The sequence below is a fragment of the Chlamydotis macqueenii genome, chromosome 29 (assembly GCF_036417535.1).
Source record: "Chlamydotis macqueenii isolate bChlMac1 chromosome 29, bChlMac1.mat, whole genome shotgun sequence".
NCBI classification, from domain to species: domain Eukaryota; kingdom Metazoa; phylum Chordata; class Aves; order Otidiformes; family Otididae; genus Chlamydotis; species Chlamydotis macqueenii.
The window spans coordinates 1,128,731-1,148,140 of record NC_141584.1 but is presented as its reverse complement, the minus strand read 5'-3'; the positions used below and the strand labels follow the sequence as shown (position 1 = coordinate 1,148,140).

The following is a 19,410-nucleotide window of genomic DNA, read 5'->3' as shown; positions in this document are numbered from 1 at the left end:
AGGGCGGGTGACGCTGGGGACACCACGCACTGCCCAAGCACGGCTCGTGCCACCCCCTCACTGCCACCCCCGGGGTGTCCCCACCGCTGTCACCCCCCCCCCGGGCTGGGGGACACACGGCCCCGCTGCTCGCAGGGACACGGGGAGCTGCGCCCCACCCAGCGCGCACGTATGTGCATGCACATGCCGGTAGGTGTGCACACGCGTGGGGTGGGGTGGGGGGGGTGCACGCGCATGCACCCATGGGGGAGACCCGGGCGTTTGCACCCCCACACATACGTGTGCACATATGGACATGGGGGGGGGGGCACGCCCGCGCACTTTGCACATGTGATTCGCATGCACGCCCATGTGCGTACACACAGAGCACGCGTGCACACGCCTGGGCGGGTGCGGGAACCCCCACCCAGCCGGTATTAAAGGGATCCCTTCTCCCCCCCGCCTCCTCCTTGCCTTCGCGGACCCCCCCTCGCGCTTCAGCTCCCCCCAGGGTCTGGCTGGGACCCCCCGTCCCCCCCCCCCGGGGGTCAAACCAGGTCCCTGAGACGCGAGAGGCGCGCTGGTGGCGGCGTATGATTTATTAATTGCTCGTTAGCGGCGGCGCTTCATTACACATGCGTGTGTGGGTGGGCGCGAGGTGCAGCTGTGCCAGCGGTGACCGGAGCTGGGGACGCGGTGCCAGCGGTGGCCAGGGCTGGGGACACTGTGCCAGCGGTGGCCGGAGCTGGGGACACTGTGCCAGCGGTGACCGGAGCTGGGGACGCGGTGCCAGCGGTGGCCAGGGCTGGGGACATGGTGCCAGCGGTGACCGGAGCTGGGGACATGGTGCCAGCGGTGGCCAGGGCTGGGGACATGGTGCCAGCGGTGACCGGAGCCGGGGACATGGTGCCAGCGGTGGCCAGGGCTGGGGATGCGGCGCCAGCGGTGACCGGAGCCGGGGACATGGTGCCAGCGGTGGCCAGGGCTGGGGATGCGGCGCCAGCGGTGACCGGAGCCGGGGACATGGTGCCAGCGGTGGCCAGGGCTGGGGACACTGTGCCAGCGGTGACCGGAGCCGGGGACATGGTGCCAACGGTGGCCAGGGCTGGGGACACTGTGCCAGCGGTGGCCGGGGCTGGGGACACTGTGCCAGCGGTGACCGGAGCCGGGGACATGGTGCCAGCGGTGGCCGGGGCTGGGGACACTGTGCCAGCGGTGACCGGAGCCGGGGACATGGTGCCAGCGGTGGCCAGGGCTGGGGACACTGTGCCAGCGGTGGCCGGAGCTGGGGACACTGTGCCAGCGGTGACCGGAGCCGGGGACATGGTGCCAGCGGTGGCCGGGGCTGGGGACACTGTGCCAGTGGTGACCGGAGCTGGGGACGCAGTGCCAGCGGTGACCGGAGCCGGGGACATGGTGCCAGCGGTGGCCGGGGCTGGGGACACAGCGCGGTACCGCAGGGTAGAAAAGTACAAACACAGAGGGGCCAGGCGCTGGGCGACGGATGCAGCGGGACAGGGCGGCTGGAGCCGGGATGCTGGAGCTGGAGGATGCTGGAGGGACACCGGGAGCCGGGATGCCAGAGGATGCTCAGGGCACACCAGTGCCAGGATGCTGGAGGATGCTCGAGGCACGCTGGAACTGGGATGCTGGAGCTGGATTATGCTGGAGCTGGAAGATGCTCAGGGCACACCAGTGCCGGGATGCCAGAGGATGCTCAAGGCACACTGGAACTGGGATGCTGGAACAGGATGATGCTTGAGGCACGCCGGGAGCCGGGACGCCGGAGGATGCTCAGGGCACACCAGTGCCGGGATGCCAGAAGATGCTCGAGGCACGCTGGAACTGGGATGCTGGAGCTGGATTATGCTGGAGCTGGAAGATGCTCAGGGCACACCAGTGCCGGGATGCCGGAGGATGCTCGAGGCACACTGGAACTGGGATGCTGGAGCAGGATGATGCTGGAGCTGGAAGATGCCTGAGGCATGCCGGAGCTGGGATGCTGGAGCTGGAAGATGCTCGAGGCACACCAGGAGCTGGAATGCCAGAGGATGCGTGAAGCATGCTGGAACTGGGATGCTGGGACCTGGAAGATGCTCGAGGCACACCAGGAGCCGGAATGCTGAAGGATGCTCAGGGCACACCAGTGCTGGAATGCCAGAGGATACTCGAGGCACGCCGGAGCCGGGATGCCGGAGGAAGCCGGCGGGGGGGGGGGGGGGTCTTGGGGACATGCTGGAGCCGGAGGATGCTGGAGGCACGCCGGAGCCAGGCGGTGTCGGAGGCAACCTGGAGCTGGGGGCTGCTGGCACGGCTGGAGCTGGCACTGCCCCTTCAGGGCCCGATCCTGCCCTCCCGCCGCTGCTCCAGCCCCGCACGCGCTGCCCCCTCCCCACCCCGCTGCCCCCCGCACCCACACCGCGCGGGGCAGGACCCCAAGGAGACCCCCCTCCCCGAGGCGCCCTTGGGGCCAGCAGAGTTGGGGACAGGCCCCTTAGGGACACGTCCCCAGCCCAGGGTGACACTGAGCTGCGTATCCTGGGACGGGGATGCTGGGGGCGGGATGGGGACGGCGCGGGGGGACATGAGGGGCCACCCATTGCCGCGTCACCGGACAGACCCAGCAGAGGGGATGGCAGCGGCTTTTGGGGCGACAGCGCATCCCACACGGCCCCTCGGTCCCCCGCTGTCCCCAGCGCCACCGTCGTGGTCCCCAGCACCCAGCTCCCCGGCGGGGCGCAAAGCAGCTTTTTTCGTTAAAAAGCCATAAGGACCAAACCCGGCACGGGGGTGGCCGGGCAGCCGCTGGCGTGGCAGTGAGAGGGTCGGCGTCACCGTCGCCCGAGGCCACGCGGCTGGGCGGCCGGCTTGGCACGGGCGGCCGGAGCCGGGGGGCTGCCGGGGGGCCGGCCCCGGGGGTGCTCCCGGCGTCGGCGCGAGTCCGCGTGCGGGCCCGGGTGGCTCCTTCCCTGCGAATGGTGCGGAACGCGATGGCGTCGAAGACTTTGGGCGAGACGGCGTCACACGGCCGGGCGAGGACCTGCCATGGGGGTGGGGGGAGGACAGTCACGGCCAGGCCACCGATCCGCCAGCCCAAGTCGCCCCCCCCGCGTGCCCCCGCGCCCACCTCTCTGCTCCCGGCGCTATTCCACGTCCCCGTTCTGGCTGTGCCGGCTGGGCGGCGCAGGCGGCCGCTCCTCGCAGGGAGACGGCTCCTCCACGGACGCCTGGTTGGTGATGCCTGCGGTGGGACGCGGGGTCACTCCAGCCACCCGCAGGGCTGAGACCCCCCCCAACTCATCCCCACCCCAGGGACGCGGGGTCACTCCAGCCACCCACGGGGTGAGACCCCCCCCAACTCATCCCCACCCCAGGGACGCGGGGTCACTCCAGCCACCCACGGGGTGAGACCCCCCCCAACTCATCCCCACCCCAGGGACGCGGGGTCACTCCAGCCACCCACGGGGCTGAGACCCCCCCCAACTCATCCCCAGCCCAGGGACGCGGGGTCACTCCAGCCACCCACGGGGTGAGACCCCCCAACTCATCCCCACCCCAGGGACGCGGGGTCACTCCAGCCACCCACGGGGCTGAGACCCCCCCCAACTCATCCCCAGCCCAGGGACGCGGGGTCACTCCAGCCACCCGCGGGGTGAGACCCCCCAACTCATCCCCACCCCAGGGACGCGGGGTCACTCCAGCCACCCACGGGGCTGAGACCCCCCCCAACTCATCCCCACCCCGGGGACGCGGGGTCACTCCAGCCACCCACGGGGCTGAGACCCCCCCCAACTCATCCCCACCCTGGGGACGCGGGGTCACTCCAGCCACCCGCGGGGTGAGACCCCCCAACTCATCCCCACCCCGGGGACGCGGGGTCACTCCAGCCACCCACGGGGCTGAGACCCCCCCCAACTCATCCCCACCCCGGGGACGCGGGGTCACTCCAGCCACCCGCGGGGTGAGACCCCCCAACTCATCCCCACCCCGGGGACGCGGGGTCACTCCAGCCACCCGCGGGGTGAGACCCCCCCAACTCATCCCCAGCCCAGGGACGCGGGGTCACTCCAGCCACCCACGGGGTGAGACCCCCCCCAACTCATCCCCACCCCAGGGACACGGGGTCACTCCAGCCACCCGCGGGCTGAGACCCCCCCAACTCATCCCCACCCCAGGGACACGGGGTCACTCCAGCCACCCGCGGGCTGAGACCCCTCCCAACTCATCCCCACCCCAGGGACACGGGGTCACTCCAGCCACCCGCGGGCTGAGACCCCCCCAACTCATCCCCACCCCAGGGACGCGGGGTCACTCCAGCCACCCGCGGGGTGAGATCCCCCAACTCATCCCCACCCAGGTCTGGTGGCCACCTGCCTCACGCTCGGGCCACCTCCCCGGCCCGGTCCCCATCCCCGGGCTGGTCCCCGTCCCCGTCCCCAATCCGGTGGCCGTCGCCTACCGCTAGCCGCCCGCTCCTTCCACTTCTGCTTGTTCTCCTGGATGTACTTGGCCCAGGTGGAGCGGAAGCCGGCCAGGTCGGCTTTGATGTCCCCCAGCTCCAGGTGCTCATCCAGGGACTGCTGCCGCCACTGCGAGCTGCGGGGACGGGGACGGCTGGGAGCGGGGCAGAGCCACCGCCGCCGCCTCCCAAAATCAGCGGGTGCCCCCCTCCGCCCACACCCCGAAGCCGCCTCCCCGCGAGGAAGGGGAAACTGAGGCAGGGCGGCGCGGCTGAGCCCACCTGGCCTGCTGGCTGGCCACCGGGTTGCCCTTGGCCTTGGTGCCATCCTCCACGGGGGGCAACACCATCTTCTCGGCCACGTCGGTCAGCACCGAGAAGGTGGGCTCCACGATGAAGTCGATGAAGCCTGCGGTGAGGAAGCGACGCGGCGTCCGTGGGGACAGTGCCGCTCACCAACGGAGGGGACGGGGCGGGGACGGGGACCCACCGCCACTCACCGATCTGGGACTGGGCCACCAGCGTGGAGGTGCGGTCGCAGAGGGGCGAGAAGGGCAGCCCCAGCTCGGCCTCCTTGTCCCCCTGGCAAGGCAAGGGAGGTGTGTCTCCAAGGGAGATGTGTCCCCTCGAGGTGATGTGTCCCCAAGGGAGATGTGTCACCCATGGGGTGATGTGTGCCCATGGAAGATGTGTCCCCAAAGGGGTGATGTGTCCCCAAGGGAGATGTGTCCCCCGAGGTGATGAGTCCCCATGGAAGATGTGTCACCCACGGGGTGATGTGTGCCCATGGAAGATGTGTCCCCAAAGGGGTGATGTGTCCCCAAGGGAGATGTGTCCCCCGAGGTGATGAGCCCCCATGGAAGATGTGCCCCCAAGGGAGATGTGTCCCCCAAGGTGATGAGTCCCCATGGAAGATGTGTCACCCACGGGGTGATGTGTGCCCATGGAAGATGTGTCACCCACGGGGTGATGTGTGCCCATGGAAGATGTGTCCCCAAAGGGGTGATGTGCCCTTAAAGGGGTGATGTGTCCCCAAAGGACATGTGTCACCCATGGGGTGATGTGTCCCCATGGAAGATGTGCCCTCAAAGGGGTGATGTGCCCTCAAGGGAGATGTGTTCCCATGGGAGATGTGCCCTCAAGGGAGATGTGTTCCCATGGGAGATGTGTCCCCATGGGAGATGTGTCCCCACGGGTGCTGTATCCCCATAGGGTGGTCCCCGTGTCCCACCCGTCCCCAGGGCCACGGGTGCCCTACCTGCCTGAAGAACTCCTCCATCAGGGCTCTGGTCCAGCGGCTGTGCACCGCCCACTGCTTGGTGGGGTGGCTGATGTCGGCCGCGTGCAGCAGCAGCGACAGCACCTTGGACTTATCGATCCTGGGGAAGGGACCACCCAACCCATCAATGAGGTTTGTCCCCAAAACCACGTCCCCCTCCGCGCCGCCGGGAACTTCCCCCGCCCCGCGCTCACCGCTCCAGCTGCTGCAGCGACGTCTTCATGGACTTCACCTGCTGGAAGTGGCAGGACATGTCGGTGGCCAGGACCATCTCGATCACCAGCGCCCGCAGCTCCCTGCGCCCCGGGGAAAGGAGGGGTGGGGGGAAACGCCGTCAGGGCCCCGCGTCCCGGCTGGGGACAGCCCCGAGGACGGGGACGGGGACCTTACACAAACTCGTCCTTGGTGAGGTTGACGAAGATGTTCATCTCGTCGTCCTGCATCATGCGGAAGACGGCGCTGATGTGGTGGTTCTCCAGCACCGAGCGGTCGTTGTACAGGATGGCACAGTCCGACCTGGGGACGCAGGGGACCGTGGGACCCTGGCATGGTGGCAGGCAGGCTGAGCCCCCCCCGGGGAGAGGGATGTCCCCAGGGTGCCAGCACATCTGTATCCTGCCTGTATCAGAGGCCCCGGGTGTCCCCAGGGTGCCAGCACATCTGTATCCCAGCTGTATTGGTGGCCCCGGGTGTCCCCAGGGTGCCAGCACATCTGTATCCCAGCTGTATTGGTGGCCCCGGGTGTCCCCAAGGTGCCAGCACATCTGTATCCTGCCTGTATCAGAGGCTCTGGGTGTCCCCAGGGTGCCAGCACATCTGTATCCCAGCTGTATCGGTGTCCCCAGGTGTCCCCAGGGTGCCAGCACATCTATATCCCAGCTGTATCCGTGGCCCCGGGTGTCCCCAGGGTGCCAGCACATCTGTATCCCAGCTGTATCAGTGGCCCCAGGTGTCCCCAGGGTGCCAGCACATCTGTATCCCAGCTGTATCGGTGTCCCCAGGTGTTCCTAGGGTGCCAGCACATCTGTATCCTGACCATATCAGTGGCCCCAGGTGTCCCCAGGGTGCCAGCACATCTGTATCCCAGCTGTATCGGTGGCCCCGGGTGTCCCCAGGGTGCCAGCACATCTGTATCCCAGCTGTATCGGTGGCCCCGCGTGTCCCCAGGGTGCCAGCACATCTGTATCCCAGCTGTATCGGTGGCCCCGGGTGTCCCCAGGGTGCCACTCAGCCCTTTCCATGCCCCCCAGCGTCCCACGTGTCCCCACGGCAGGTCCCCAGCCCTGCCTGCTCTGCCCGTGCCATGCCGTGCCGTGCCGTGCCGTGCCGTGCCGTGCCGCCCGCGCTCACTTGGTCTGGATGTGGAAGCTGTTGGTGGTGCCCGTGTGCTCGTAGTCGTGGATGGCGGCGGCGAAGATGATGGCCAGGACCTCGATCTCCGTCAGGTAGTGCTGAGGGGACGCGGGCGTCAGGGGACAGGGACGGGCGCTGGGTGCCGAACGGGTGCGGGGTCCCCTGCGCGCGTGTTTGCACTGCTGCGTGCGACTGCACACGTGTGACGCGCGCCACGGGTGTGCGCGTGCAGTGACGAGCGTGACAGCCATGCGGGGACGACAGGGTGCACGTGTGTGCCCGGCATCACTCCACGCGTGCCCACGCGTCCCCCTCAAGCCGGAGGTCACCCCGTCCTCCCCATCATCCCGGCGCCGTTTCCATGGCGACAGCGCCGTCGCTAGGTGGTGCTGTTTCCGTGGCAACAAGCATCACCTGGACCAGCCGGACCAGCGCCGGGTCCAGACGCGGCCCGGGACCCCCGTGGGACCCCCGTGGGCCCCCCCACGCCCCCCGTACCAGCATGCCGGTGCGGAGCAGGAAGCAGTGGACGGTCTGGGTGACGTCGGCGGCGTGGATCTGGTTGTGGTAGGGGTTGCGGTACTTCCCGTAGCCGGCCTCCAGCGCGTCCAGCAGCGTCGTCAGGAAGACGGCGGGGATCTGGGGCACGGGCGCACGCACTCGTGGGGTGCACTCGCGCGTGCAAAGCCACCGGCACGCGCCCCGGGGGCACCCAGGGGTGCAGGCGCACCTTGAAGCGGCTGTTGAGGTTGTGTCGGGTGAAGAGCTCGAAGACGATGGTCCTCAGGGCGTGATCCTCCGTCACCCGGTTCAGCGCGAAGACATCGAAGCACCACAGGTCGAGGCTCTGGGGGGAGACGGGGGGGCGTTACCCCCGCGCCGCGGCACGTCCAGCGCCCGGCGACACCCGGCCGTGCCCGGCCGTGCCCAGTGAATCCCAGTGACTCCAGAAATCCCCAGTGATGCCCAGCAATTCCCACTGAAGCCCCGTGAATCCCAGTGATGCCCAGCGATTCCCAGTGAAGCCCAGCGATTCCAGACGATGCCCAGTCACGCCCAGCGAAGCCCAGGGATGGCCGGCCGTGCCAGGACATCCTTGTGGTGCCCAGCGATCCCAGTGATGCCCAGTGAATCCCAGTGGTGCCAGGCAATCCCCAGCCACGTCCAGCAATGCCCAGTGAATCCCAGCACTGCCACGCAATCCCCAGTGATGCCCTGTGATGCCCAGCGTTCCCCAGTGACGCCCAGTGAATCCCAGTGATGCCAGGCAATCCCCAGTGATGCCCAGTGAATCCCAGCGATGCCAGGCGATCCCCAGTGACGCCCAGTTAATCCCAGCACTTCCACGCAATCCCCAGTGATGGCCAGTGAATCCCAGCACTGCCACGCAATCCCCAGTGATGCCCTGTGATGCCCAGCGTTCCCCAGTGACGCCCAGTGAATCCCAGCGATGCCAGGCGATCCCCAGTGACGCCCAGTTAATCCCAGCGATGCCAGGCGATCCCCAGTGGTGCCCAGTTAATCCCAGTGACGCCAGGCGATCCCCAGTGACGCCCAGTGAATCCCAGTGATGCCAGGCAATCCCCAGTGATGCCCAGTTAATCCCAGTGATGCCAGGCAATCCCCAGTGACGCCCAGTTAATCCCAGTGACGCCAGGCGATCCCCAGTGACGCCCAGTGAATCCCAGTGATGCCAGGCAATCCCCAGTGACGCCCAGTTAATCCCAGTGATGCCAGGCAATCCCCAGTGGTGCCCAGTGAATCCCAGTGATGCCAGGCAATCCCCAGTGGTGCCCAGTTAATCCCAGTGACGCCAGGCGATCCCCAGTGACGCCCAGTTAATCCCAGCGATGCCAGGCGATCCCCAGTGATGCCCAGTGAATCCCAGCGATGCCAGGCGATCCCCAGTGACGCCCAGTGTATCCCAGCGATGCCAGGCGATCCCCAGTGACGCCCAGTTAATCCCAGTGACGCCAGGCGATCCCCAGTGACGCCCAGTTAATCCCAGTGATGCCAGGCGATCCCCAGTGATGCCCAGTGAATCCCAGCGATGCCAGGCAATCCCCAGTGACGCCCAGTTAATCCCAGTGATGCCAGGCGATCCCCAGTGACGCCCAGTGAATCCCAGTGATGCCAGGCGATCCCCAGTGACGCCCAGTTAATCCCAGCGATGCCAGGCGATCCCCAGTGGTGCCCAGCGAATCCCAGCGACGCCCACCCACGCCCAGCAGCGCTGAGCACCATCTCCCCCATCCCACATCCGACGGAGCCGGCGGGGTGGAGGGGGCAGCCGTGCGCCCACGCTGCCAGGCCGGGGCCGGGGGCCCACGGGGTGTTGGGGTGACCCCCCCGCAACCCCCCGCACCCCACGGTACCTTCAGGCAGTTCAGGACGGAGGTGGAGTAGCTGGGCCCCACGGCCGTGTACGTCCGGCGAAACATCCTGCAAGGGTGGGGGGGGTCGGGGCTGAGGTGGGTGCTGGGGGACAGAGCTGGGTGCTGGGGGACCCACCGGGGTGCTCAGGGACAGACCCTGGGTGCCAGGGGACAGCCCGAGTGCTTGGGGACCCACCTGGGTGCTGGGGGACATGTGGGGACCCAGGTGGGTCACAGGGACAACCCCTGGGTGCTGGGGGACCCACCTGGGTTTTGGGGACAACCTCTGGGTGCTGGGGGACCCACCTGGGTTTTGGGGACAACCTCTGGGTGCTTGAGGACCCACTTGGGTGCTTGGGGACAATCCCAGGCACTTGGGGACCCACCTGGGTTTTGGGGACAGTCTCTGGGTGCTGGGAACAATCCCAGGCACTTGGGGACCCACCTGAGTTTTGGGGACAACCCCTGGGTGCTCGGGGACCCACCTGGGTTTTGGGGACAGGCACTTGGGGACCCACCTGGGTGCTCGGGGATCCACTTGGGTGTTGGGGACAATCCCAGTTACTTGGGGACACACCTGGGTGTTGGGGACCCACCTGGGTTTTGGGGACTTCCCAGGTGCTCGGGGACCCACCTGGGTCCTCAGGGACAAACCTGGGTGCTGGGGACAACCCCTGGGTGCTCGGGAAGCCACCTGGGTTTTGGGGACATCCCGGGTAGTTGGGGACCCACCTGTGTGCTCAGGAACCCACCAAGCTTTGGGGGACGGTCTCCGGGTGCTCCAGGACACCCCCCCGGGGTTTTGGGGCCAGCCCCCGGGTGCCACGGGCCAGCCGGGAACCTCGCTCGCACCCCTCATCTCCCTCCCTGCCGTGCCCCCACCCCATCCCGGGTGCCACCCAGCACCCACCTCTCCACGAAGATGCCGGCCTGGACGGCGTGGACGATGCTGCGGAATTTGGGCTTCTCCTCCGCCCGGCGCCCCTTGGCCCGCGCCTGCTGCGTGAAGGTGGCCGCCAGCCAGTCCCGCACCTCGGAGGGCACGGCCGCGTCCGAGCCCATCTCCCGCAGCTCGTCCTCCGTGTCCAGCATCTGCCTGCGGGGGACGGCACGGGTGTCACCGCCCCCACCAACTCCCGCACGCCGTGCGTGTGCGTGTGCCCCCCCCACCCCGACCCCCTCCCCACCCCGGGGGTCCCGTCCCCCCCCCCCGCACCTGGTCTCGTCGATGCAGACGGCCTCCAGCAGCGAGGCCGCGTACTCCGGGTTCCAGGGTGTCACCCCCCCCCAACTCCCGCACGCCGTGCGTGTGCCCCCCCCACCCCGACCCCCTCCCCACCCCGGGGGTCCCGTCCCCCCCCCCCCGCACCTGGTCTCGTCGATGCAGACGGCCTCCAGCAGCGAGGCCGCGTACTCCGGGTTCCAGGGTGTCACCCCCCCCCAACTCCCGCACGCCGTGCGTGTGCCCCCCCCACCCCGACCCCCTCCCCACCCCGGGGGTCCCGTCCCCCCCCCCCCCCGCACCTGGTCTCGTCGATGCAGACGGCCTCCAGCAGCGAGGCCGCGTACTCCAGGTTCCGCTTCAGCTCCTCCACGCTCACCTCGCCCGCCTCCAGCTGCTTCACCAGGTACCGCAGCCTGCGGGGCGGGGGGGTGCGGGGTCAGCGCCCCCCGGCCTCCCCCCCCCCCCCCCGCCCCCGCGCACACGCCTTGACACGCGTGGGCAGCGCCCGGAGGCGCGCAGGCGTCGGGGCGGGAGGGGGAGCGGCCGAGGGTGATGGTGCGGGGAGGGGTGGGGAGGGGCTGGGGGGTGCGGGGGGCAGCCGGCACCTGCGGGACACGCGGGACCCAGCGCCCCGCGTCCGGAGCACGGCCGGCACCCGGGGGTCGTCCTGCACCCTGAGCGCACCCAGCACCCTGAGCGCACCCCGCACCTGGTACCCAGCACCCAGGGCTCATCCTGCACCCTGAGCGCATCCCGCACCTGGTACCCAGCACCCTGAGCGCACCCAGCACCCTGAGCGCACCCAGCACCCTGAGCGCATCCCGCACCTGGTACCCAGCACCCAGGGCTCATCCTGCACCCTGAGCGCATCCTGCACCCTGAGCGCATCCCGCACCTGGTACCCAGCACCCAGGGCTCATCCTGCACCCTGAGCGCATCCTGCACCTGGTACCCAGCACCCAGGGCTCGTCCTGCACCCTGAGCGCATCCTGCACCTGGTACCCAGCACCCTGAGCGCATCCTGCACCCTGAGCGCATCCCGCACATGGCACCCAGCACCCTGAGCGCACCCAGCACCCTGAGCGCATCCTGCACCTGGTACCCAGCACCCTCAGCGCACCCAGCACCCTGAGCGCATCCTGCACCTGGCACCCAGCACCCTGAGCGCACCCAGCACCCTGAGCGCATCCTGCACCCTGAGCGCATCCTGCACCTGGCACCCAGCACCCAGAGCTCGTCCTGCACCCTGAGCGCATCCCGCACCTGGTACCCAGCACCCAGGGCTCATCCTGCACCCTGAGCGCATCCTGCACCTGGTACCCAGCACCCTGAGCGCACCCAGCACCCTGAGCGCACCCAGCACCCTGAGCGCATCCTGCACCTGGTACCCAGCACCCTGAGCGCACCCAGCACCCTGAGCGCATCCTGCACCTGGTACCCAGCACCCTGAGCGCACCCAGCACCCTAAGCGCATCCTGCACCTGGTACCCAGCACCCTCAGCGCACCCAGCACCCTCAGCGCATCCTGCACCTGGTACCCAGCACCCTCAGCGCACCCAGCACCCTCAGCGCATCCTGCACCTGGTACCCAGCAGCCAGAATTCCGCATCTGGTACCCAGCACCCAGGGCTCATCCTGCACCCAAAGTTCAGCATCAAGCACCCAGAGCTCATCCTGCACCCTGCACCCAGAGCTCAGCATCCAGCACCCAGAGCGCATCCTGCACCTGGTACTCAGCAGCCAGCACCCTAAGTGCCCCCTGCACCCACAGCTCATCCTGCACCCTGAGCGCATCCTGCATCTGGTACCCAGCACCCAGGGCTCATCCTGCACCCTGCACCCAGACATCAGCGCCCACAGCTCATCCTGCACCCAGAGCTCAGCACCCAGCACTGGGAACGGGGCAACCCCGCTCTGGGAACCGGGCAGGGGGTGGCAGGTGTGTGTGTGTGTCCCCTACACCAGAGATGCCCAAAATGCCACAGGGCTCCTCCTGGCACCCCGAGCCCGGGGGCCACCCTGTCCCCATTGCGTCACCCTTTGCAGAGCACTGGTGACACTGGGGACAAAGTCCCCACCAGCCCGTGGGGTCAGCGCGGCCACAGTGGCAGCCGGGACGTCCCGGGGGACGGGGACAAACACAGGGCGGGGGGGGGCAGACCCCAAGCAGGGGGGCTTTGCACCCTGGGGACCCACAGTGGAGTCAGGGTGCTCAGTACCCCCTCCCCACCGTGCCTCAGTTCCCCCCCCTGCGCCGGGTGCCAAGGGGGCAGGGGTCCCCAGAGACCCAGTGTCACCGGCTCTGCCACGGGGGGGGCGGTGCTGGCACCCACGGGGGGGGACAGGAGCCCAGCAGCACCACCCCACTGCCTTGTGACACCCACACAGGACACGGGGACACAGGGACACGGCAGCGCCCTGGCGGGAGGGGGCCCTGGGGCAGCAGGGGAACAGGTTTGGGCAGGGACAGCACCCAGAGCAAGCGTGCACACACATGTGCGTGTGCGCACACACATGCCTGAACGCACACGTACAATGTGTGTGCACACGTGCATGCGTACACACACACACACGCCTGAGCACACGTGCGAGGTGTGTGCACACAGGCACGCACACATATGTACATGTGCACGCACACACACTTGCCCACCAGTGCACGCATATAGTGCGTGCAAGCACATACATGCACACTCAGCACAGCTACACACGCACCACGTGCGCCCACACACGCGCACACGTGCACACCTTTCCACCAACACACACGTGCGCACAGAGCTACGCTCCTCTCCCCAGCCCCCGCCTCGGGTAAGCCCTCCCCGTCTGACACACGCCTGAACACGCGTGTGCCCGCAGCCGGCCGGCCCCCGGCCATCTGTCTGTGTGTCCGTGTGTCTGCCGTGGCGGGGGGCGCGGAGGCGGCGGGGAGGGGAGGGGAGGGGGAATCCCATCTGGCCGCCCGGGGAAACGCCGCCCCCGCTGCCATGTCTCCCGCTGCAGCCGCCTTGCTCGCACGCCGGCTGGCACGGGCTGGCACGGGCTGGGGCAAGGGGACGGGTGGGGGGGGTGCCAGCCCCTGGCTCAGCCCTTTGGCCACCCTGTCCTCTCCCTGAGGCCTCCCTGTCACTGCCACCAGCACCCCAAAGGCCGGCGGCACCCGTCCCCGTGTCGCGGCACCTCGGGGTGACCCCGGAACCCAGCCGCGGGGAGGGGGACAGCAGGCAGTGACAGTCCCACGGGACGGGGACACGCGGTCCCGGGGCGCAGGCCAGCCCCCGCCACGCTGCTCCCACGGCCGGCCATCGCCCCGTGTCCCCGGCACGGTCACCCCACGTCCCCGCCGTGGGGACGTCACCGGGGTCGCAGCCTCGAGTGCGAACCCCGGGGGAGCGACGCGGCAGCGGCAGCTTCCGGACGGCTGCTCCGGCAGCCCTGCGCTTCGTTAGCGCTAACGAGAGCTGGCAGCGGGCGCGAGGTACCCGTCAGGCGGGGGCGAGACCCCCGCAGACCTGCACACGCTCGTGCAAGGCCGCCTGAGGTCACGCGCGCTCGTGCAAGGCCACGCGGGTGACACCAGCCACGCGTGTCCCACGCTGGGAGCACCGGGGCCAGCGAGGCCGTGGGACCGCGTGGGGACAGCGTTCCCGGTCGCACGGGTGGGGACAGCGGGACCCTCCCCCCCCACCCAAACTCCGGCGGGGGACAAAGCCACGGGGTCCCCGGGGCTGGGGGGCGCGGGGTGGGGGAGGGCTGCTGTCCCACGGTCGATGACTGCGATTTGTTTTAATTAGCGGGCGCCGCCCCACGTGGGGGGACCCGCACCGCGAGTGGGGAGTGGGCTCACGCCCCAAAAGCGCCCCCAGGTCCCCCCCTCCGCGTCCCACCCAGGTCCCCCCACGCCCCGTGAGCCTGACGCGCACGGCGACCCGCGCACACGCGTGTGCCCACGGGCAGGTGCTGGGGGGCGCCCGAGCCCCCCCACGCGCGCGAAGGGCACGCGCGGCTGTTGGGCGCCCGCGCCTCGTCCCGCGCACAGGCCCCAGCCACCGCGTCACCTTGGGGTGACGGTGACGTCGGCTGCCAGCGAGCGAGGGAGGGGGCCCGGGGGGGTTTGGAGGGGGGGGGGCGGCCAGACGTCACGTTCAAAGCCAGCGCGGAGCTCCGGAGCCCGGCGAGCTGCCGGGGAATGTGACCTTGGGAAGGTGGCTGTCACCTTCCCGCACCCCACCACCCGTCCCTGGGACCCCCGCCCACGCGGGACCCCCGCCCACGGGGGACCCCTGCGTCACCCGCCCATCACGGACGGGGCTGGGACCCCCGAGCGGGGGTCGGGCTGCGTCACGCTGCGGGGCGGGTGCCACCCGCGCCCACGGTCCCCACGGGCTGCCTGTCACCACCCACGGCCCCGCGCTGCTGCCAGCCCCCCACCCGTGTCCCATGCCCGCCGTGGGGACAACGGTGCCAGTGTCCCCACGGCCACCCCGCACCGGGGGCGGGGTTCAGGGTCAGCCAGCGCTGGGGACCCCCCAGAACGGACGCCGCAGCCCCACGCGCACCCATGGGTGACCCCACCCCTCGGGGGGTCGGGATCCTGCACCCCGGGGACACCTCGCCGCTGGCAGGGATGGGGGGGCCCGAGGGGGCGCAGGCAGGGACCCCCCCGGCCCCCGCGCTCTCCCACTGCGGGGGCGGCCGCCAGCGATTTGGGGGAGGAGGCGGCGCTGGGGTGGGGGGAGCGGGAGCGCGGCGCAGCCCACGCGCTCGCGCACCTGCGGGTGCACGCGCTCCCCGGTGCGCCGGATCTGGCACGCGCACATCCGTGCACGCTCGCCTGCACACGCGCCACAGGTGCCCCCGCTCCGGGGCGCGCTCGCACGCACCTCCGCGCACGCGTGTGCACGCTCCCGCCGGGCGCTCGCACGCCCGCAGCAACGCGCGCAGCCAGTTGCACACTCAGGCTTGCGCGCGCGCGCGTCGAGAGCTCCGGCACCCGCGTTTCACGCCCCGGCCTCGGGCTCGTGCGAAACACGCCCCAGCAGCGCGGCTCGCGTGCAACGCAGGCACGCGGCTCCCGCCCTCGTCCCCGCCGTCACACCCGCGCCGTGCACGCGTGCACAAGCGTGCCTTCGCCGGCCGCCACGTGCGGGTCGACCCCATGCGCGTGCAGCTGCGCGCGCCCGCTTGCACACCCACGCCTGCGCCCGCCGCACGAGGACCCGCACGAGCGCACGTGCCGCGGGTTCGCGAGGGGGCACGCGCGCACACGCGTGAGCACATCTGCATGCGGGCGAGGGGGTGGCGCCCCCGGGGCCACCCAGAGCCCCTCGCCCTGGGCGGCACCCCGGGGTGTCAGAGGGTGGCACCCCCTCCCGGAGGGTGGCATCTGCTCTGCCCTGCCGGAGTTGGGGGGACCCCCAGTCCTCGCCCACCCCATGGTGCCACCCAGGGCGAGGGGTGCTGGGGGCTGCGCCGGGGGTCCCCACCCAGGACCCCCATCAGACCCCACCCCAGGCTTACGGGTGCCCCCAGCCCAAGGGGGTCCCGGTGCCCCCACCTCGAGGTGGGTGCAATGGGTGGAGAGGGGTCCTCAGAGCGACTGGGGGGTCCTGCATGGGGGGGTGGGGGGGAAGCACGTGCGTGGGATGGGGGACACTCGGGGGGTCCCCAGGGGCAGAGGGATCCAGGGTGCAGCCAAAGGTGCCAGGAGCCCTGCCTGGAGCGGGGGGGCACAGGAGGAGGATGGGGGGTCCCCAAATGGGGGTGTCAGGGGGTTTGGTGGGGTGCGATGCTCGGGGGTTCTGGTTTGGGGGTCCCAGTTTGGGGCTGGGAGGTCCCGGTTCGAGGGTCTCGGTTTGGGGGTGAGGGGTCCCAGTTAGGGGGTCTCGGTTTGGGGGTGAGGGGTCCCGGTTCAGGGATTCCAATTCGGAGGTGAGGGCTCCCAGTTTGGGGGTGGGGTTTCCCTGTTTGGGGGTCCCGGTTCAGGGGTGAGGGGTCCTGGTTCAGGAGTGAGGGGTCTTGGTTCGGGAATTCCAGTTCGGGGGTGAGGGCTCCCAGTTCAGAGGTGGGGTTTCCCTGTTTGGGGGTCCTGGTTTGGGGGTGAGGGCTCCCAGTTCGGAGGTGGGGTTTCCCTGTTTGGGGGTCCCGGTTTGGGGGTGAGGGGTTCCGGTTCGGGGGTCCCGGTTTGGGGGTCCCAGTTCGGGGGTGGGGTTTCCCTGTTTGGGGGTCCCGGTTCGGGGGTCGGGGGTCCCGGTTTGGGGGTCCCGGTTCGGGGGTGAGGGGTCCCGGTTCGGGGGTCCCGGTTCGGGGGTGGGGGGGTCCGGTTCGGGAGTGGGGGGTCCCGGTTTGGGGGTCCCGGTTCGGGGGTGGGGTTTCCCGCTCCGAGGGTCCCGGTTCGGGGGTGGGGGGTCACTCACAGCGCCCGGAGCTTGACCCAAATCTTCTTGCTGGGCGCGGACCTGATCTCCAGCGGGGACGGGCAGCCCCCGGCCGGCTCCAGCGCTTCGCGGCCGGGCTCCAGCCCCGGGAGGCTCCGCGGCGGCTCCATGGCCCCTGCGCCGGCGGGGACGCGGCCTCAGCCCCGTTACGGGTACCGGGGCCCGGGGGACCGGGGCCGAGCAGCCCCGGCAGCGGCCTCATCCCCCCCTCCCGCCGCCCCCCCACCGCATCCCCAACCGCTTCAGCTCTCCGGTACCCGGCGGCTGCGCAGGCAGCACCGGCCCGGGCGGCGGAGCTAAGATGGCACCGGGGGTGGGGGCAGAGGATGGGGGGCAGCGGGGGTGCGGAGAACTGGGATGGGGGGGGGGGGCGGCAGGATGGGGGGCACCAAGGATGGGGGAGGAGCGGGATGGGGGCACCGGGGGCGGGGGCCAGCGGAACGGAGGAGAACCGGGACGAGGAAGAACGGAGATGGGGGGCAGATGATGGGGGAACGCGGGATGGGGGGCACCGGGCATGCGGGAAGCGAGGGGGGGGGAGAACCGGGGGGGGGGGGACCGGGTACGCTGCGCGCTCCTACCCGGGGATGCTCGGCCGGTGCAGCCGGTACCGCCGGCTCTGCCTCCACCGACCGGCGCTCGCGGCAACTTTCCCCGAGCCGGCACCGGCGGGGAGGGCGGGGAGGGGCGGGGGGGGGCGGGGGCGGGGACCGGGGCCCGCCCAGCCCCCCGCCCCGCTCAGCTCCGGTACCGGGGGCCGGTGCCCCGGGACCCCCACGGGGCGATGGGGACGGGGGGGGCAGATGTGCCGGGACCCCCCTCATGGGGCTGAGAGGGGGGGCAGGTGCCCCCGGACCCCCCCGTGGGGAGAGAGGTGCCCCAGGACCCCCACAGGAGGGGGAGGTCCCCCAGGACCCCTGTGGGGGTGGGGGGTGCAGGCCCCCCAGGGCCGCCATGGGGCTATAGGGGTTGTATGCCAGGACCCCCGGGGGGGCCCCCAGGACCCCTATGAGGCTGGGGGGTGCAGGTGCCCCAGGACCCCCATGGAGGGGCGCCCCAGGACCCCCATGGGGCTATGGGGGGGTGTCAGTGGGTTTGGCAGCCCGGGAAGGGGCCAGAGCCCCCGGTGCCCCCCACGCAGGGGCCGTGGCCTCCCGTGGGCCACACAGGGGGTCAGCACCCAGCAGTGGGGTTGGGGCGGGGGGCACCGCCACCCCCCCCGGTCCCCCCCCGCCCCGCTCCCTGCCGAGACCTGCGCCGCTCATCACACCTCACCGAGGACGGCGACAGGGACACCGGGGGCCACGGCCTCCCACCGGCCGCAGGGCAGCGCGGCCCCCCACTTATTGTAGGACCTACCCAAACCTGGGGGGCTGCTGGGCCTCTCACCCATTAGGGCATCGCCCCCCTGGGCTGGGGAGGTGGGGGGGGGATTTGGGAGCAGCCACAGCTCGAGGGGACCCCGTCCCGTGGGTTCACGGGGACCCCATCCCTGCCCCACGGCCCCCTGCACCCCTGCCCCGCATGCGCCTTGTCCCCCACCCCGTGGCCCCCTCATCCCGTCCGAGTCCCACCGGGAAACGTCGGGGTGCCGGAGCTGGAGCCGAGGGCCCCGGGGGCTCCGGGCACCCACGGGGGGGGATATCGGGGTGCCAGCGAGCCGGGGGGGGCACGGCAGCGCCCACGCCACCTCCCGCGGCACGCGCTGAGCCACAGCCCCCGGGGAATATTAATAAGCCTTTATGTAACGCCGTAGGTGTGCGCAGCACCCACCGCCGCCGCGCCGGCACCGGGGGGCCAGGTGGGGACCCCCCCTTTCCCCGGGGTGCCACCCCCGAGCCCCCCACTCGTCCCCCACGGCTCAGCCAGGTCCCTGCCCAGTGGGCCGCGTCACCTCCCGGCCTTTGCCGGCTGGCACCCATGGGTGCTGCCTGGGGTGGCAGCCGTTTAGCCGCCAAAAGGGGGGCTGTGCCCCCCCCACGGGGGTCCCTCGCTTCGGTGCGGGGTGCAGGGGGCACCCGCGGGACCCCCACCCTGATGCCGGGGTCAGGAGAGCGAGCTGCGAGCCCCAGCACGCGGCGTGGGAGCTCCCGCGCCCCGCTGACGGCGACATTTTGGGGTCCCCAAACTTTTAGGGGGCTCAGAGAGGGGGGCTGGGGGGCAGAGACTTGAACAAAGCCGGGGAGGGGGGACCCCACGGCGCGGAGCAGCCCGAGGCGGGGGGCCGGGGTGCGGGAGAGGCCGTGGGCAGAGATGCGCGCGAGACAAAGCCCGCGCTGCCGGCGGGGAGCCTCGGCTGCTCGTTACCG

General features: G+C 70.7%; 2 protein-coding genes across 4 annotated transcripts; one reads left to right on the top strand and one right to left on the bottom strand.

The window, feature by feature from the left end:
* Positions 1-565: 565 nt before the first annotated feature.
* On the top strand, positions 566-1,961 carry HNRNPA1 (heterogeneous nuclear ribonucleoprotein A1). Its single transcript, XM_086768868.1, has one exon. It carries the CDS (start codon positions 615-617, stop codon positions 1,959-1,961), a length of 1,347 nt encoding a protein of 448 aa, XP_086624994.1. The 5' UTR covers positions 566-614.
* On the bottom strand, positions 1,854-17,783 carry PDE1B (phosphodiesterase 1B). 3 transcript variants are annotated; one of them, XM_086768860.1, is made up of 17 exons: positions 17,683-17,783; positions 17,081-17,216; positions 10,970-11,083; positions 10,356-10,541; positions 9,446-9,512; positions 7,801-7,917; positions 7,569-7,709; positions 7,068-7,168; positions 6,108-6,233; positions 5,912-6,013; positions 5,697-5,817; positions 4,939-5,020; positions 4,721-4,847; positions 4,439-4,575; positions 3,107-3,220; positions 2,148-3,019; positions 1,854-1,957 (listed from the first exon to the last, which is right to left on the bottom strand). In XM_086768860.1, exons 2-15 carry the CDS (start codon positions 17,209-17,211, stop codon positions 3,123-3,125), a joined length of 1,650 nt encoding a protein of 549 aa, XP_086624986.1. In that variant the 5' UTR covers positions 17,212-17,216; positions 17,683-17,783; the 3' UTR covers positions 1,854-1,957; positions 2,148-3,019; positions 3,107-3,122. The 3 variants fall into 3 exon arrangements, with proteins under 3 accessions (XP_086624986.1, XP_086624985.1, XP_086624987.1); XM_086768859.1 differs by having other exon boundaries at positions 1,876-1,987; positions 2,066-3,019; XM_086768861.1 differs by lacking the exons at positions 10,970-11,083; positions 17,081-17,216; positions 17,683-17,783 and adding an exon at positions 10,662-10,703 and having other exon boundaries at positions 1,876-1,987; positions 2,066-3,019.
* Positions 17,784-19,410: the final 1,627 nt, after the last annotated feature.

Coding starts and splice junctions, on each gene's coding strand:
- PDE1B (XM_086768860.1), bottom strand. CDS start 17,211: ATGGAGCCGCCGCGGAGCCTCCCGGGGCTGGAGCCCGGCCGCGAAGCG. Junction 9,513..10,355: donor GCCGGCATCTTCGTGGAGAG/GTGGGTGCTGGG, acceptor CCACCCTTGCAG/GATGTTTCGCCGGACGTACA. Junction 6,234..7,067: donor AGCTTCCACATCCAGACCAA/GTGAGCGCGGGC, acceptor CTGCGTCCCCAG/GTCGGACTGTGCCATCCTGT.
- HNRNPA1 (XM_086768868.1), top strand. CDS start 615: ATGCGTGTGTGGGTGGGCGCGAGGTGCAGCTGTGCCAGCGGTGACCGG.